General features: G+C 45.5%; 1 protein-coding gene across 1 annotated transcript; it reads left to right on the top strand.

Annotated features, from left to right (window-relative positions):
• The first annotated feature begins 865 nt into the window (after window positions 1-865).
• On the top strand, window positions 866-17,664 carry DLEU7 (deleted in lymphocytic leukemia, 7). Its single transcript, XM_019529603.1, has 2 exons — window positions 866-1,355; window positions 16,197-17,664. Exons 1-2 carry the CDS (start codon window positions 882-884, stop codon window positions 16,422-16,424), a joined length of 702 nt encoding a protein of 233 aa, XP_019385148.1. The 5' UTR covers window positions 866-881; the 3' UTR covers window positions 16,425-17,664.
• The last annotated feature ends 2,337 nt before the right edge of the window (window positions 17,665-20,001 follow it).

The following is a 20,001-nucleotide window of genomic DNA, read 5'->3' as shown; positions in this document are numbered from 1 at the left end:
CGTTCAAATATTCCCGCCAGTGGCTCTGCAATGATGTCGGCCAGTGCCTTCAGTACCCTCGGATGGAGCTCATCCGGGCCTGCTGACTTAAAGGCATCCAGTTCTTCCAAGTGACCCTGCACCACCTCAGGTTTCACATCTCCTTGGACTGACATTGCTTTTCCAAAAGTCTCTCCCTTGTTCACCTTGTGTGCCTCAGGTTGTCAGGCCAGGACAACATGAAAGAAAGTGATTTTATAATGAGTTAAGCCTGATCAGTGATGTTCAGCCCCAATTCTGTGCATCCCCAAAGCTGGAATGTGTTTGGATCTAAGATTTTGCTTCTGGCTCTGCTCTCATTTTAAATTACTCATTGAACACATTGTAAACTCCTTCATTGCTCAACTTTAAAAACTGCTTTCAGATGACTCCAAACAGAGTCTCATTTCCCACCCCCATGGTGCACATGGGAGAGACTTGGCAGAACTTGTCCCAGCAGAGATCACAGAAGGATTTACACCACCTAGTGAGAAATACACTAAAAGAAACAAGTTAACACAACTTGAAGCACCCACACAAAGTACAAGTGCCTATATTTGCTGCTAGTTCTTGAGAAAGGAAAGGAAACCAGCTGCAGGAGCTGCCTGCCTGAAATGTGCACATGAAAAACCTCTGCAGAGCTTGAGTCCAAGAAACACAATGAATGGGAGATCTTTTAACAAGTGCTGAAATATTCAAGGACAATTGACTCTGGAATGAAGGGGCGAGGCAGGCGGCCACACACATGGGCCAAGAGATAAGAGCAAAGAAGGGAAGGGAAAAGGGGGAGGGGGGGAAGAAGCCAGACAACATTTAAAACATCCCACCCTGGCCAGTGGAGGGGAACAGAAACTGGAGAGCTGATGGCCAAACCAACCCCTTTACGTGTCTCCATCAATCACCAGCTAGTGGCTCTCCAAACCTTGCAGCTGTTGCAGCAGGAGTGGGGAGACAAGGATGATACCAGTGCCCACTTGGACCAGGCCTCTCGAGCTCCATTATTCAGCATAGACAGGCCCAGTCCAATTCAACATGGCATGGGACAAGACCAGGAAGCAGCCTTTGCAAACACATCTTGCCAGGTTTGGAAGCAGGCAGGAAGCAGAAAAGGCACAAACCAAAGCCCTGAGGAGGAAGAAGAAAATGGATTTGAGCCTCTTGAGCCCCAGCCAAAAGATTCATCCCTATTGCGCCCATCCAGGCCCCGAACTCTTACAGAAATTGCTCTGCACAGCATGTTATCCCGAGTAGTAGATTTAACATCCCAGCTTGTAAATGTGGAACAGACTCTCCTGTTCCCTCTGTTACAGGAGCATCATTCTTCTGACCTTTTAAAAGTAAGTAAATGAGACCTGGGTTGTTGGTTGTAGCTGCGTTGGTCTAAGGACATAGGCAGATAAGGTTCTTTTTTCCATCTATTCAGTTGGTCTAATAAAAGATATCATATCTACCCAAAGAAACGTGCCTGTAAGTGAAACCAAAGGTTTATTGTCTGGGGCCTTTTTCTGCAAATGGGTACTGATTAGACCATCATGGAATAAACTGGGACCTGTTGTACTGATTGCAGCTTTTTATTTACATGGACTTGGTAGTAAGCAGTTACCCAAATTGTTTTAGGGTTAAACATCATTAAAAAAAAAAAGATGGTGAAAAGATATCACAGAAGCACTTTGGGTTTTGTTGAATAATTATATTTTTTTGGTGCTATAGGGTGTAATTAGACTTTAAATGAGGCATTAGGCATTATTTGGAGCTTTTCCAAAAGCTACTTTCGTATTTTCAGTATAAAACCTTAAATTGCTAAGTACCATAATGATATCCAAAGAGCCCAGGACAACAAAAATGAAGGGAGGAACAACATCTTATAAGTGAAATATTCATTTTCATTGGATGAGAGACTGTCTGGCTATTATTCCAGAATGACAATTTATATATAAGCATGTGGGACCCCAGTGAATATGTATGAAGCAGTCCTAATTTTTTCTGATAAATGAAGGAATTGCTTATATTATCACATTTCTGTGGCTTTTTTTCCAATCAGGGAAAAGAACATGCCTGAGGTGATTCACAGGAGAGGTTGGAGGAGAGACAGAAGGGGTGGTTACTGTCAGCAGTTATGTTACCAGGGATCGCCAAAAGCACCCCGCAATAGGCCATGACCCCATCTCAGAACAGCCTCCCCAAAAGGAGTCCCATCTAAGGGAAGGTTACCTCAAGATTTTATAAAAAAAACTATCTATGCTGTTCAATTCATGATATTGGTAATGGAAGATCAAGTTGATTACTTGTAGGACATAGGTTCAGAATTGGCATGGTTACATAGTGACTAGATGTTGTTTCCCTATAAAGACTCTTCGAGGAGTAAGTCCAATTCTTTGAGACAAATGTATGTTGCTATGTGGATTCATACCTGGCTAGTGAAAAATTAGGGCCACTATTTTCAGAAATGTTTTTTAAGTATCTCAATACTGGGTGTCCAAAATAAGAACTTTCAGGGACCTGATTTTTACAGATTCTGACCCCTTAAGCCCTCTCCCCTTCCTATTTCAACTGTAATTGTTCACACTTCTGAACAATCAAGCCCAAGTTATTACAAGCAAGGCTTTCAAACAGAGGCAGAAAAAAATCAGAAGCTATCTCTGAAAATTTTGGCCTAGATTCCTTCAGTCTCCAGGGATATTAAGCCAGGACCTTTCACCAGAACTAAATTCACTTAAGGAGGAGTCAGAAGGAAAAGAAAGAAAACACAAAGCTTCGCATGACATGCAAAGGCCAAGATAAAAATCAGCTAAGTGGGTAGATCTAGTACTTCTGTGTAAATGAAAAATAAATGGAGAATTGCTTATTGGATTTATGTAACTGAGTTTCCTTTAGGACATCCATATTGCTGCTAATGAAAAATAAATAAATAATAACAATGGCACTGCCTCTTAGCATACTAATTCAACAAACTACATCCATTTTGAAGATGGTTCTGTGTTCTTCCTCTTCCTTCCCAGAGCTACTTTACTATTTGCTTCTGTGAGAGTGTATGTCTAGATGTCAGTGGGTATATCATTTCATATAGATTCTCATGTTAGGACTGCACTTGAAGTCAGATTAGATTTTTTTTTTAGGAAAGCCCATTATTAAGCCCAGTGCAACAGTGGGCTTTTTCTCAATTCATTTTTATGCCTAGGTGACACATATTCTGTGGTATGTTTCCATAAACCCTGCATCACTGATAACCAGGCTTTTTAGCTGGAAGTGACTGCTGATGGACATTTAATTTTTAACTGAGTTGGATTCCGAGAATTCAGTTTATATGTTTACCTTGACAGGAAATTTAGACAAACAAGCTTCTCAAGCTGGGCTTTGAGATGAGTTACCCAAAACCCTTTAAAAATAAAAAGCAGCTATTGATACTGTGTTCATCCAGTCACTCCCCTCTACTGCAAAGGAACAATCACCCTCTGAGCACAGAAACACTCTCAAATCCTAGTCCTGCTACAGCGCCCTCTCGCTGCTTGCTACAGTTCTATCTCACCTTTTAGCAATCCAGAAATCAGAGAATCATAGGACATTAGTCCAACCCCTGCTCAAAGCAGGACCATCCCTAACTAGATCATCCCACCCAAGGCTTTGTCTACTCAGGTCTTAAAAACCTTCAAGGATGGAGATTCTACAACCTCTCTGGGTAGCAGGATAACCTGTTCCAGTGTTTTACTACCCTCCTGGTGAGAGTTTTTCCTCATATCTAACCTAAACTTCCCTTGCTCCAACTTGAGACCTTGTTTTGTTATCTGCCACTACTGAGAACAGTCCAGCTCCAGTCTAGCTTTTTGGAAATACCTTGCAGTTAGTTGGAGGCTACTATTAAATCCCCTCTTAGTCTTCTCTTCTCCAGACTAAGTCCAGTTTCCTCAACCTGTCCTCATAACTCATGTGCCCCAGCCCCCTAATCATTTTTGTTGCCCTCTGCTGGACTCTCCCCAATTTGTCCACACCCTTTCTGTAGTGGGGGCCCCAAAACTGGACACCTTACTCCAGGTGTGACCTCACCAGTGCTGAATAGAGGGGAATAATCACTTCCTTTAATCTGCTGGCAACACTCCCACAGCCCAGTATGTTGTTAGTTTTCTTCACAAGAAGAGCACACTGTTGGTTTATAATCAGCTTATTGTCCACTGTAATCGCCAGGTTCTTTTCTGCAGAGTTGCTGCTTAGCTAGTCAGACCCCAACCTCTACTGGTGCATGGGATTGTTCTGTTCTAAGTGCAGAACTTTGCACTTGTCCTTATTGAACTTCATGAGATTTCTTTTGGACCAATCTTCCAATTTGTCTAGGTCTCTTTGAATCCTAGCCCTACTCTCCAGCCTATATACTATTCCACCCATCTTAGGGTAATCTGCAAATCTGCTGAGGGTGCACTCCATCCCATCTTCCAGATTGTTTATGAAAACATTGAACAAAACTGGCCCCAGGACTGACCCTTGGGGCACCCCACTTGACACCAGCTACCAACTAAACATCAAGCCCAACAATCCAGCCAGTTTTCTAAAATGCTTTTGATTATCCTGCTTCTGTTTCTTTCTGGCCTGTGAGACATGCTAGATCAACAAGTCATAGGCTACTATGAAAATGGCCCAAAATATAGCTACACATGGTTTGTGGAAATAAGATCCAAGCTACTTGCATTATGGAACATAAAGCATACATTTCTCTGAGAAATTCAGAAACTGGAAAGCACTGCTTTGGCTAGCTCCAGACAATGCAGGCCCAGAAAGAAGCCAAGAGATCTGCTTGGCTCAACAGGAATATTAGGGGGCTATTGAAAAAGAAAGAAGAAGAATATAAACAATGGAATAATGGCTCAGCAACCAAAGAGGAATACACCTGTGTCACCAGGGTCTGCAGATACGAGACACGAAAGGCTAAGGCAGGCATGGAAATCAAGCTGGCAACTGGAATAAAAGATAACAAAAAGTCCTTCTACAGATACATAGGGAGCAAGAAGAAACTGGGATTTACTGTGGGAGCCCTACTGAATACTTGGGGGCAGTCCACAGCCAATGCCCACAGAAGGACAGAACGACTAAATACATACTTTGTGTTGGTATTCCTGAAATCAAATGGAGACTGTTCACCTGACCAGAGGCTCAGGGAACATGGGAAGACAATAAATTACATTAAGTCAGTCCTGAACAGGTGAGGGATCTCCTGCAGTGCTTGGATGTTTTCAAGTTTGCTGGGACAGATGACCTGCAACCAAGAGTCCTGAAATAACTGGTTCTCTCACCCCATTCTTATTAAATAACTAGGAGACAGTGGCGTTGATACCTACATGGTCAGATGGGTCACTAATTGGCTGGAGGGCTGCACCCAGAGAGTGGTAGTGGACAGGTCTTGTTTGACCCGGAGGGATGTGGGCAGTGGGGTCCCCCAGGGCTCGGTCCTTGGGCCTGCACTGTTCAACATGTTCATCAGCGACTTGGACAAGGGGGTAAAAAGCACCCTGTTCAAATTTGTAGATAACACTAAGATGCGGGGAGAAGTGGGCATGCTAGAAGGGAGGAATAGGCTGCAATCGGACTGGGACAGGTTACAGGGGTGGACAGATGAGAACAGAATGGGTTTCAACACTGACAAGTGCAGGGTACTGCACCTGGGGAGGAAGAACCAGCAGTAGACCTACACGCTGGGGAACTCCCTTCTTGTCAGTGCAGAGGCAGAAAAGGATCTTGGAGTTAAGGATATTGATGCCAAAGTGAACATGGGCCGACAGTGTGGGGACATGGTCAGGAAGGCAAATTGTACCTTGTCATGCATCCACAGATGCATCTCAAGCAGATCCAAGGAGGTGATACTCCCCCTCTATGCGACACTCATCAGGCTGCAGTTGGAGTACTGTGTCCAGTTCTGGGTGCCGTATTTTGGGAGGGATGTGGACAACATGGAGAGGGTCCAGAGGAGGGCCACCCACATGATCAGGTGTCAGCAGGGCAGGCCCTACAAGGAGAGGCTACGGGACCTGAACCACAAAAGAAGGCTGAGGGGGGAATCTAGTGGCAGTTTACAAACTAGTCGGGGGGACCAGCAGGCATTGGGAGAGTCCCTGCTCCCCCGAGCACTACCAGGAGTGACAAGAAATAACAGTCACAAGCTGGAAGAGGGTAGATTTAGGCTAGACATCAAGAGGTGCTGCTTGACTGTCAGGGTGGCTAGGATCTGGAACCAACTTCTAAGCAAAGTGGTGCTGGCTCCTACCCTGGGGGTCTTTAAAATGAGGCTGGATGAGCACCTTGCCAGGGTAATTTGACCCCAGTACTCTTTCCTGCCCATGGCAGGGGGTTGGACTTGATGATCTGCTCAGGTCCCTTCTGACCCTACTAACTATGAAACTATGAAACTATGGCTGAGCTTATAGCAGTGTCACTGCCCAAGTTGTTTGAAAAGCTGTGGAACTCAGGAGTGGTCCTGGACAACTGGAAGAGGGCCAATATGGAAAGAAGGATGACCCTGCAAACTACAGATTGGTCAGCCTGACTTCAGTCCTGGGTAAAATCTTTGAAAATATTGTTAAGGAGGCCATCAATTACAAGCTGGTAACTGATGGGGTGTTAAGAAGCAACCATCATAGCTTTGCCAAGGACAGATCATGCCTGACAAACCTAGTGTCCTTCTACAACCAGGTACAACCGGTCTGGATGAGGAATGAGGTTGACATCATTCACTTAGATTTCAGTATAGCCTTTGATTCCATTTCCCATGAGATTCTCTCATACCAAGTGGAGGGTACTGGGCTGGACCAGTCTACAGTGAGGTGGGTAGACAACTGGCTTAGAGGCCACTCCCAGAGAGTTGTAATCAATGGGATGGCCTCATCCTGGAGGGCTGCCTCCAGTGGTATCCCCCAGGGATTGGTGCTTGGACCCGCGCTCTTTAACATACTTATTAATAACTTGGATGAGGGGGTGGAAAACTCACTGAATAAGTTTGCGGATGATACCAAGCTGTGGGGAAATGTGGGCACATCAGAGGATAGAGTTAAGCTCCAGGATTACCTTGACAGACTGGATTCACGGGCAAAATGGAATCAGGTGAGGTCTAACAAGGAAAAATGCAAGGTCCTTCATTTAAGTAGGAAGAACTGTTATAACTACATGGTAGGTGGTGGCCCACTGGTTGGCACAGCATGAGAGCTGGGGTCACGATTGACTGGAAGATGAACATGAGCCAACAGTGTGATAAGGTTGCCAGAAGGGCAAACAAAACTCTGGCATGCATCAACCAAGGTCCAGGGAGGTACTCCTCCCTCTGTATTTGGCATTGGTGAGGCCTCAGCTGGAGTAATGTGTCCAGTTTTCACACTCCAAGAAGGACATGGATAAGCTTGAGAGGGTACAAAGAAGGGCCACCTGTATTGTTAAGTGCATGAAGGATAGGCCCTATGGGCAGAGACTCCGGGAACTCGGCCTGTTCAGTCTGAGTAAGAAAAGGCTGAGAGGTGACTTAATAGCTGCCTACAAGCATGCTAGGAGTGAGCATCAAGATCTAGGGGAGCAATTCTTTAGGAAAGCACCTCAAGGGAGGACAAAGACCAATGGGCATAAGCTGATACACAGTAAATTCAGGCTAGACATACGAAATAATTTTTTCTCTGTAAGGGTTACCAGAATCTGGAACACACTCACAGCAGAGGTGGTGCAGTCACCCTCCTTGGAGGTATTCAAGATGAGGCTGGATAGGCACCTTGTTGAGCTTGTCTGAGCCCAATAACTTCCTGCCCATGGCAGGGGACTAGACTTGATGAACTTACAGGTCCCTTACGATTCTATAATTCTATGATTCTTTGACTCTATAAACCTGTAATGATAATGTCCATGTTTTACTGATACATTAGGGTAATCAGAACAGTCATTTTTAAAAGTGGGCGCTTTTTTATTTTGGACACCACTTTTTATATATCCAAGAAAGAAAAATTAAAAGATTCCCAAATAGAAGTGTATAGCTTACTTTTGCTATGATCACGTACAGGACTTTATTACTGCTGCTTTCTGATAACACCCTGTCTCATCTCCTTAGCTGCAGTTACCAAGGGGTCACTAGAGTGTTACTAAATCAGAAATGTATAATAGGTTGGATCTTAGCCAGCTGGAAATGGAATATAAATGATATTAAGACATTAAAATAGCTTTCACATTTGCAAAACAGTCATAGTATTTTATTTTATTTTTAAATTGTGCTCGTCACAGATGTCAAATTGATAAGCCTAAAGAAAACCTCCAGACAAGGTGAGCTCCCCCAGATGCTTCATAAACATGCCCCAGTCCTGTTCTTTTTCTAGACCTGATTAGTCTCCATATGCATCTTTAAATGTGCTGGAGCAGGGACAGGGGTGCAGGGGGTGCGGTGCGCTTTATTTAGCATAGCTCTTGGAAGCCACTCTAATTAAAGTGTCCACAGCATCCCATGTATTCAGCATCCCATACTTCAAAATGGCAGTGGGAGCACTTTAACTAAAGCTTGTTGGATGAGCTTTAGTTAAAATGCCCCTGCCACTATTTTGAAGTGTGGGGATGCTGAATACAAGAGATGCTAAGGCTGCTGGAACATGCTAATTAGCACACTCCAGCAGTCTCAATTAATTGAGTCTGCTCTGACACACTGTAATTACACACTGTATTTACAGGCACCCTGTTCCTAACAAAATAAATCCATGTGAATGGACTCTCATACCTGCACCTTGTCACGTTGTGCTAGATCCTCAACCATGAAGTCTGCATGCCCCCGGAGACTGGGGGGCACAGCAAACTCCTGCAGGTGGCAGTGGAACTGTTGGTGGTGGGAGCATGGTGGCAGCAAGTGGGGAGCTCCCGCAGGTGGCCACGGTGCTGTTGGTGGCCGGGAGAGGGGTTGATCACTGACTGGCAGTCGGCAACCACCTACAGATGCCACTGGCAGCATCGGCAGTAGCCAGTGGCAATCACGGACCACTCTCAAACACCATTGCCAGACTCAGGGAGTGCACGTGCACCTGCGTTCAGCCCCTATGCATTGCCAGTGTCCTCAACTAATACAAACTGGCGAAGCTCTTTCTAAATCAATGGAAATATAGTAGCACTAGCCAGTTGCCTGTCAGGAATGATGGGGGGGAGCATGCTGGGATGGAGCCCTGTGCCCACTCCCATACAGGCCCACTCTCCCTTTACCTCATGCTGCTTGGGGTCCAGACTTGCTCCCCCCTTCCCCACTGCAATGGGGAAGGAGTGAGGCCGAGGGTAGGGAAAAGCTGGGCTGCCGCAGTGGGGGGAGTAATGGGCCCGGGCTGACCTTTCAGCAAGGGGGGAACGGGAGGAATGGGCTTGGACCCGATGTAGGGGAGGGCGGGGGTGAGGGAGGAGTGGGTCCAGGCCCAAGGGGGGCAGGAGGCTTGCTCCTCTCTTCCCCCCGCCACTGCCACGTTGAGCCATATTGGCCTAGGCCCTCTGCTCTTCCCCCACCACCGCAGCAGCCAGCTTCTCCCCTGGCTCAGACCCAGGCCCACTGCTCCCCCATCACCACCATGGCAGGCTGGCTTCTCCCCTGGCCCAGGCTTGGTCATCCTCCTGGCCTGCATTGCGCCCAGGCCCACTCCTTCCCTCCCCACACCACCACCACCACAGCTCACAGCTTGCCCACTATTCCCCCAACCCACATTGGGCCCACTCCTCCCCCCGTTGTCACCGCCTTGGCCCTGTAGGCAGAGACAACAGAAGGGAGGAGGAGCAGGCTGAGGCCAGAGCCGGTGGCTTCACTTCCCCCATGGTATCTTGACCCTGGTCCCCCCCACGCCACAGCCGCCATCAGGTGCAAGGAATAAGGGGGAGGGGCAAGGCCAGCTCTGGTGGCCTTGTCCCCCCCACCCCACTCCATCATTACTACCTGTAGGGAGCAGGACAAGGGGCAAGGCAAGCTGCGCAAGCCTCACCCCCCATCCCTTGTGTCTCCACCATCATGGCAGTGCTCCACTGCCGCCAGCTCCTGTTCAAACACTTGTCTGCACTCTGATTGCCTGTTTGTCAGCCAGAGTGCAAATAAAGCGCTACAGACAGACAGACTGACAGACTTAGGCTTTTATAATATTAGAATACACCTGGTGAGAATCTGGCTTGCTGTCTTCCTTGGTAATTGCCAAAAGGCCCTGCCCATGTGGATTTCTTTACAACCTTGGTGCCATTGTCCCTTTACCAAGATTGTCAACAGTGGTGCCAGTATCGGTGATTTTTCCCACTCTTCTGTGACTGAGCCATAGGAAACTGAACTGAAACTAAATGTTCACATAGTTCATTCAACATCCAACTTGTAGAATAACATCAGATATTATTATTCTGTAATCCAGATTTAAACTGGAGAATTAAAAATGTTAGTTTGTACTGACAAATGCTGAGCAAGCCAGCTAATTCTTGTAGTTATGGTCTTTGAAGAATTCTGTAATGCCAATCCAATCACTCAGAAAATGCCCACAGCCTTGAGACAATAACAAAAGCCCAGTATTTTTTACTCATATACAAGAGCAGGGAGACCGCTCCGACATGCTGTAATTACAGTGCATCACAGTACCAAGTCTGCTGGAGAGTGGTCATTTCATGCTCCAGCAGCCTCCAGGGTCTCATGTATTAGCATCCCTGCACTTCCAAATGGTGGTGGCAGCACTTTAACTAAAGCTCATTCAACAAACTTTAGATAACTTGCCCCTGTAGCCATTTTGAAGCGTGGGAACGCTGATACGAGACACTTTGGGTGCTTTAATTAGAGTAACTTTCAGAGCTGATCTAATTAAAGCCCACCCCTCCTTCCACTTCCAGAGCAAGTTATAAATGCCCATGATTATCATCATTTTTTCTAAATACAATCATCATTTTTTCTAAGTACAATTGCCATAATAATGTATTTTTAAACTAAAAAAAATAGTGGCAGTTTGGTGATTTAGAAGGTTGTCTCTCCCTACACAAATGACGAGGTCTCCAATAGACCATGTATGACGGTTCTAAATACACAGGTATACAACCTGGGCTAATGCCAATGGTGATGGCTACCCAATTTTCATCAGAAGCTTTATCTGCAACCGCAGATTATGCCAATTAGCAAACACACGTTTTTTCTACCATTAATTAGATCATAAAAATATTCCTGGATTTAATAGCATAGATGTTCCTTTTCTTACAATAACTAAGAAGAAGAACTACTACTGGCAAATGTTTTCACTTTTAGTTTTAATGTAAAATTCTTCGTAAATTTCAATAGGGGTAATTTAAACAGAAAGTTTTTTAAACACCCTCAAATAAACACTTTTTGGTGTGATTTCTAATAGAATGGGGAAATGTTTCTAAATTGGCGGTAATATGCCCATGTAGTTACACTGTATTAACCATTTCTTCACTCTTTGTGAAGAAGGGGTGCTGGCAATGTTAAAAAGAGGCTTTACGATGGTAAACCACAAAATGACCGCTGTTGTTTCATTCACATAAACAACAACTTCACAAGAAATTATTAATAGCCAGAAATTCTTTGTGATGTGACTCACAGGAAACAGTATACAAAAGTCTTTCCAAATATAAATGTTTTGAAACACTATAGCTGAATGGACATGGGAACTTAACTAGCTCTTAAGTTCATCTCAGAAGAAGTGGAGACACATTGGCAGGGAAACTTGCTCAATTCTCAAATAGAAGGCTTAGGTTTCCACTGCTGTTATTGTGACACTTTTTATAAATGTAAAATGGTCTTTTCAAAGGAGTAGATAAATAGGTTTCTAAATCACAAGTTTTGGTTCTCTGAAAATTAATGTTATTACTTAGCAATTCTACACTCCTTTAGATTTCAAAACTGCCTTAAAACAGCTAATTTTCTCAACATTCTTGTGAGTTAATACTTATCTGTATTTTACAGATGGACAGACTCAGGCATGGAGATTGAAGGTACTATCCACCCTACTTATTTTAACTGTGTTTAAAAGCACAGTGATTTAGCACAGTGACTCCTCAGCCATCTCACAATACAGACTAGACTTGGCCAGGTGGTTAAGAGCAGTCCAAATGATAAAAACATCCGTACACTTTGCTTCAGCTGGGGTTCTTTTCAAGAACAGAACATGGTTGTTTTGATTTATTTTACAAGATAATCTACAGACCCCAACTCTGCAAAGACCCGTTGTACTTGGCACTGTACAAGTAGTTAGTGAGAGACCATTGCTGCAAAAAGCTTGCAGCTTAGATCAGTGATTCACAACCTGTTTGTACTCAAGGCACCCCTTGGAAAATGACAGCTCTTAACTTTCACTGACTTTTTGATTATGGAAAATTATAGAACAATTCTTCTGTTGAAAAGAACTCAGAGACCCCAACAGGTTAGCATGTTTTTGACACTATGATGGATTCCAGTCTGAATCTTCTGGCACCCCAGGGCACTGCGGCACCCTTGTTGAGATTCATTGGTCTGGGGAGACAAGACTGAACCAGTTTATGTTATAAGCTAGTCTTATTGAGTTCAGGTATTTTCTTTCACTTAAATGTGATAAAAATGTCAGTGCAGTTGGTATATTGTATTTACTTGAAAATGATAAGGTTTTTCCTCCGTCATAATGCAGGAGGAGTGCAAACAGCAGGGAGAGCGGGGAGTGGGAGGAAAGGTGGCAGGGGGTGGGGCAGGCACAGGGAGACAAGGAGTGGGCGGCAGAGGGCACATGGGGGATGGGAAAGGGGGCAAGGGGCAAGTGGCAGGGGAGCAGATGGTAGGGGGCAAACACAGGTGTCAGGGGGGCACACAGAAGAGGGTCAGGCACTGGGGGGACATCTGGCAGGGGGCAAACACATATAGCAGGGAAAGTGGCAGAGAGGACAACAGGAAGGGGTCTGGATCCTCTGTCCCCCACCACTGCTTTCCCTGCCACAGTCAGAGCTAGAGACTCCACAGAAGGTAAGTGGTGGGTGCAAGGGTGCAGACAAAGGGGGGAAACAGGGAGTGGAGGGAGAGCAGGCAGTAGGTGAGGGTAAACACCAGAGGGGTGAACAGGTGGAAGGGGGGCACAAGTGGTGGGAGCTGTGGGGAGAGGCACTTGGGGCAGGCAGCAAGGGAGCAGGCACAGGCATGGGGCAAGCAAGGGAGTATGTGGCAGTTGGGCGAGGAGCTGAAGGGCAAGTGGCAGGGGTTACAGGCGACAGAGGGGCAGGCACAGACACATGGATGGGCACGAGGTCGTAGGGGCAGGAGGAGGCAGCAGGGGGGCATGTGATGGAGGGCAGGGGGTAGTGAAAAGGGTGTACACATTGGGAGAGGGACAGACAGCAGGGAGGCAGGCACGGGGTGGTGGCAAGGGGACAGGGGTCTGTCCCCTTATGCCCTGCCACTGCTTTCCCTGCCACAGCAGTGGGGAGGACAAATTTAAGACTTTCCACTAATTAGGTTTTATAAATGGAAAATAATAGCACCTTCCAATGTATAGAAGCTAAGTATTGGGGGTCATCTTAAGTTCAATGTCATCTTGGATTTGGGTGAGTGTAGTAAACAATTTCCCTGAAACTGCAGGATGACTTGTCTATGGTAGGATACAGTCCATGATTTCCCATTATTCCTACCACTGATACGTTTCTACCTGTGACTGCAGCCATGATAGAAGTTGCTGGTAGCTGATTATTTCAACTGGTCTGGGGCACCTATACATGAGTATGGAGGCTGCTCTTATGCACTGGAATTTCACTGAATCAAAGCACACTCGATTAATTGAGTCTGCTGGAGTGTGGCAATTACTGCACTGCAGCAGCCTCCTGTGGCTTGTGTATCAGTGTCCCTGTGCTTAAAAATGGCAGTGGGGGCACTTGATCTAAAGCTTGTCGAACAAGCTTTAGTTCAAGAGCCCCTGCCACCATTTTAAGTACAGGCACGCTGATACATAAGACGCAGCAGCGCTTTAACTAAAGCGGCTCTTGGAGCCACTCTAATTAAAGCACCACCCCCCATTCCCCAAGCACGTGTAGAAGTGCCTGTGACATCTAAACTTGCTCTCAGTACTTCCACACAATATGATTGTTAATATGCTGGTGAACCACCCTTGCCTTCAGTAGTAGCCACCATGGGAAGCTTTGGGTAAAAATATCCTAGAGTTGACTTAGTTATTGTGTCTTTAATAGGTTGAGACTGGAACTTATGAACTTCTAAATTCCAGCCTCTTAACAAAACACCAAAACTCAAACTCTTGGGCATGCTGAAGAAATAGAACAAGTGTCTTGACTGTATGAAGGTTTACTTGATTTGTCAAATTAATGTCCCAGAATTTAAAAATATATATATTCTTCTAAAAATATATTCTTTAAGCAAAACTTGTTAAAGGTAGAATCAGCATAAACTAAATGACACTTGGTAGTTAATATTACATTTACATTAGTGTTCAAAACATAAAAGTTGGGTAATTTGAAACAGGCTAAAGATTCAGCATAATATTAAGTAACAAGCCTCTAAAACACTCAAAGAATGGTAGCAAATTTCAAGCCCTAGTTTTAAGAGCTTTAGAACTAGTGGGCCATGCAGTTTTTATTCTGGTGAAGCTCTATCAGTACCATGTGGGATATTAACTCATCTGTCTAAACATATGGCTCTTGACAAACGAAAGCTGCAGGGAGGATAGGCTTCTGCACTGAAATTGAAAACACTTTAAATTAAATCATTGCAAATATTTGTGCTTGTTTCTGTTAGAGGCCTATGAACCACTTGAGCTATTACTCTCTATCACCTTACTTCACAAGAGTCCATTGTTCTGAACTGAAAGCAGAAGGGATTTTTAATATGGAAACTTTTCCATTTACATCTGTTAGTTAGTATCCAGTTTTGCTGAAAGGAGGGAGATAAGCCAGGTTTTAATTCTCTGTCCTGTATCCTCAAGTTCCCATGTGCAGGACACCTGGAAAAGCTAGCAAGGCTAGTTTGCTTGCTTAGTGCAATTTTTTTGACCTTTTAATATACTTGAGTAAGGATTTTATACCTCAGGAAGCCTTATAGAGCAGGATTTGAAAGGTAAGCTTCAAAGGGAAAATTAAAATAATTTTAGAAAAGGAAACTTTGCAAATTCACATGAAAAAATTATGACCCATCTAGGATCCTGCTTCCGAGAGGCAGCCCAAAACAGTAGTTTCTACGCAAAGCAGTAGTTTCTACACAACTACAGCAGCTCTGCAACAGCTGCTACTCAATTTCTTGCGGCCTAAAACCAGTTAGTTTATAGCTATAAGCAGTTAGTTTATAGCTATATTTTTGCTGAATGCCAAGCCTAACTGATTGGGGAAACTAGACATTGCAGTTTTCACTGTTAACTCACCTTCCATGTTTGGTTTGCAGATCACCTTTATTAATATTATGACAGTAGTTCGCACTGAAGCCTGTAGGCCTTCTGTGTGCTGGGAACACAGAATCCTGATGTCATTTTTTAAAACAAATGTTCAATATTTAAGGCACTGAGGTTGGATACCAAAAATAAGATTAAGAACAGACTTCATAAAATAAGTTACCAGAGTTCAGAGGAGCCTACTGACCTTTAAAAGTGGGTAGGTGAATGAGACCCCATGTTTCACATTATGCACAGCATTGTGTAACCACCACCTTGCATGCATCTCAGAATGTAGGACAGTTCTCACTGAACTGGGGGGATGCCATAAAGGTTTCTATGTAGAAAAGTGTGGCAATATTGACAAGCACAGTGATAAAGAGACCACAGCTCTCAAGCCACAAGCGGCTGTTCACTTCTGACTCTTGCAAAAAATGTTGTGAACATTTTATTCTTTTTTCACTGGATGTATTGAGCGTGCGTTTCCTGCAATCATGAACAAAGCCAAATATGCACTATCTTTCTCTGTCTGTGCCAAGTAACATACTTCAGGCTTTTCTTTTGAACTGGAGTCTGCCACAATTGACTGAAGGATGTATATGAGGTTGTGGTGCTGTGGCTCACACTGACTGCTCCTGTGATTCCTGAGCCAGTCACAAGTAGTGCTGCTGTGGGGAGGGGGGTCCACACCACTGCAGTTGGCACTGCTCTAGCCTGGTGCTGCCTCATATGTCATGGCTACCCCAGGCATGAAGTCACCCTGCTGCGCCTCTGCCAGTCAGGTCTTTGTCACTGGGTGGGGACATTATTTTTCACTCATTTTCCTTTTCTTTTTGCTTCTAGGATAGCATTGAGTTTCGAAACATCTGCAGTCACATGGCCTTACAAGGGCAGGGATGGCAATTTGACAGAGACTTGTATGCAGCATACGAATGTTTGAAGACAATTGTTAAGAAACTGATTTGTTCACTTGCAGTTTTCCCCTCAGAGTCTTATGCCATTGCCCGATCTTCTCTGAGGCAAATCTTACAAAACCTCCCTGAGATGAGAGAAACAAGATCATACAGATGAGCACCACTGAATACCCATAAGAAATAAAAGCCTTATAGAACCTTTTAACTGCCTCCAAAATCATGAATAATTTGAAAGGCTGATACTACAGTCTTTACCTAAAAGAGTGGTCCTGTCCATTTCACACAAATAAGAGCTTCATAATCAAGGTCCAAATCCTGCTTTCATGCTGAGCATCTTTGTCTCTCTCTGGAGTTTTAGTCATCAGTGGAAGTTAACAGCTAATTTAAGGAGCTCTGCATTGTGTATGACTGTACTTCAAATAAAGAGCATTGCAGAACTGAACCCAAATATTGAGGTAGCATGACAAACAATGCTGGTTGAGAAGAGGACTTACTGAAATCTGTGACTGTCCATCCCTCTTAGTGATAAACTTGTTTCTAAAGAATTGTTTTAGCTAGTTAATACTTTACTATGAAGAAACAACTGAACTGAAGGGTTAAGGTGTGGAGTTGCCAATTCAGAAAAGGAAAAGGAAAACGAGTAAAATATTATAGACCATGGGAATCAAAGTTTTAAAGTAATAAAAACTCTCAGTAGTTGATCTCATGACTGTTAAGGGAAATCAGATATAGAGGGGCCATGAGTATGGCTGTACTTTAACATATTTAAAAACTGGAGCAAATATTTGTGGAAGTCATTTTGCAAAACTCTCCCAGCTCTGGTGGCTATGCAGTACACAGTAAAAAAATCAGCTTTCCTAATGCCAAACTGGGAGCATTTGTGAAGTCCAACTTGCTTCTGTTGAACATCTGCAGCTGCAATGTTGAAAAGAGGCATTTTTCCTATTTGCAGTAAGATTTAATGTCTGTGTGATTGCTAAGCAGCAATGAGGCTTTGTAGAATCTTTGTTTGCAAAGGCTAAATTTAACCCATATTAGCTGTAGCTCATGCAATAGATGAAGAAATTCTATAGAGCACGATATAGAAAATTTCCTCTGTTGGCTGTTGTAGTGGATTTGGAGAGGTGATTTTTTTTCTTATGCGTTTTCGTGAACATAATCAGATGAATACTTTTCAAGTATGATTCTGTATATTCGTTGATTGGCCATATTTATGTCCACACTTTATACATGACAGTGCTCAGTTTTATAGGATCTGTATCATGTATTTGAAAAAAATCTATGAAAAGCAATACCAAAAATAAATCTGTGAAAAAAGTGCGGGGGTGCAGGGGGGAGTGCCTTTTTTGTATTTGGATCTTTCCCTAAAGGAAAATGGGGGAGGTGAGATGTATACATTATAACAGGGGTGGGCAGATGTTGCCTATGCCAAATCCAGCTGCGAGGCCATTTTATCCAGCCCATGGGGCCCCTAAAAAAATGTGGAAAATTAATATTTCTATGCCCTTGGTTCCTATCAAAAATGACCCAGTAGGACCCAGGGTAAGCCTGGCGGGCTTCCACAACAGCAGGGCCTGCCCGGCCCCGCCCCTGCCCCCCAGCCGGAAGCCCCGGCCACAGTTTCTGGGCTGGGAGCACGTGGCTAAGCTCAGGTAAGGGGGACCCCAGGCAAGAAAAGAGTGCGGGGAAGAGTGAAAGTGGCCTCTCCCCCACCCCACGCCCCGTGCCCCACACTGCAGGTGCTCGCAGCCCACATGGGGCTGTCCAGAGCAGGCACAGGCAGCCCCAGGCAGGCTGCGAGTGGCTGCAGTGCGGGGCAGCAGGCATGGGGTGGGAAGGGGCTGCTTTCTCCCCTCCCCCCCCAGGCTGGCAGAGGGGCGGGCTACAAGCTGGTCCTGAGCGTGGGGAAAAGTGGCCCCTTGCCCACCCCATGCCCGGCACCCTGCACTGCAGCCACCTGCAGCCTGCAGGAGGCTGCCTCTGCCTGCTCCAGACAGCCCCACATGGGCTGTGAGTGCCTCCAGTTCAGGGTGCCACCATGGGGCAGGCGAGGGGCTGCTTTTCCCCACGCTCAGTACCAGCTTCTTCCCTGCTGTCGGGGCTTTGCGCTGCCCCCTGCCTGTACTGCAGGGCTGGGGGGCACTGGGTGTGAGCGGGCGGGAAGTCATTGGGAGCACAGGGCCAAGACTGGTGTCCCGGGGCTAGTGCCGGTGGGGCCGAGAGCAGGGTGGCAGGAACGTGGGGTCCCAGCTGGCAGGGGCTCTATGGAGCTGGGCCAGCTGCCCCCTCTCCCTGCTGGTGCAGCCCAGCCCAGCTCCACAGACCCCTGCTGGCCTGTGCCCCGCTCTGGGCCCCACCGGTGCTGGCCCTGGGACATTGGTCCCAAGACATTGGGATGTTGGTCCCAAGATGGTGATCAGGGGTGGGGCACCTGTCAAGGGGTGGAGCACCTGTCAAGGGGTGGGGCTACCCATGTGGCTCTCGACAGCCTGCCAAAATTGGGTAAGCGGCCCTCCACCCAAAATAATTGTCTGCCCCTGCATTATAGCATCCCACCTCCTATGCACCTCATGGACTCAAGTGGCCTTTAGGCAAATTATGTATTTAATTATTTATTCATTCATTTATTTCTGTATGGAGTTCCCTGTGGTTTGGTGGTAGAATTCTTGTCTGTCAAGTAGAAGACCTGGGCCCTGTATACAACTACAGCCATTGAGGCACTGAATGTATAGACTGTCTAGCCTTTGGATTCTGTCTATAGTGGGGATGGAAGGTCATGGCAGCCTCTACTCCTTTATACTCCTGCCTGGGTGACCTTTCATGCATGCATCATGATTCAGAAGGACTGACGGTTCCTCCTTCTACTACTCCTTGGGCATGCCTGTAGAAGGTGCTGTGTTGCTGTAGTGATGAGCTATGGCAATCACTGGCGGGCTCAAACTGTGATGCCACTGCTACTGTGTAGTAGCAACAAGCTACTGAGCAGTAGCTTGTTGCTACAGTGCAGTAGGGTCAGAAATGACCCATGTGGCACTGGGACTGCACAGTACCAGTGATTATTGTGCAGTTATTTAGTACTTGCTTTAGTATTTGCTTTAGCAAGTACTAAATGACTGCGCAGTAACATCTGCGCAGTCGGGCACATGTGTAGATGCAACCAGTATGTACGTATTGTATTTATAATTCGGGATCTCAATCCCAATCTAAGTTTTCAGGTAAACTGAAAAGTAAATAATGGGTCTACATATGCTATCCCCAACTGAGCCTGGTTCCCCACACAGCTGTTTCTTGGAGCCCTGGCTGGAGCAGGGGAGGAGTAGCTGAAACAATGGCAGTGGTGGCCAAGTTTCCCCTTCCTGCATCCTGGAGCATAATTAGAGAGGGCAAGCAGGGAATGGGAGAGGAAGAGAGGAGTTGTGCCACTGAGCACAAAAAGGAAGGGTGGGGATGCCAAGAGCTGGGGTGGAAGGGGAGATTCTTACTTGAGTCAGGAACTTTAAAAAGTCCCTGGCTGCTGTACCCATGGTGCAGTCTACCCACCCCAGTGTGGGAAGGGGAGGTGGGGGGACAGAGAAGTCTGAGAGCCCAGGGAAGCAGCCACCCATATGCCACTGATCACTGCTCCTGCACGCCCCTTTTCAAAATTCTGGATCTGTTTATGGTTGTTTTAGTACAGTGGTGTATCATATATTCATAAATAGTTATTATAATGAATTTACCTTTATCGTGGTATC

Source organism: Crocodylus porosus, unplaced genomic scaffold (genome assembly GCF_001723895.1).
Source record: "Crocodylus porosus isolate Cpor-Errol unplaced genomic scaffold, CroPor_comp1, whole genome shotgun sequence".
Taxonomy (NCBI): Eukaryota; Metazoa; Chordata; order Crocodylia; family Crocodylidae; genus Crocodylus; species Crocodylus porosus.
Note: the sequence above shows the minus strand (reverse complement) of the source record. Positions and strands in the feature narration are given on the sequence as shown.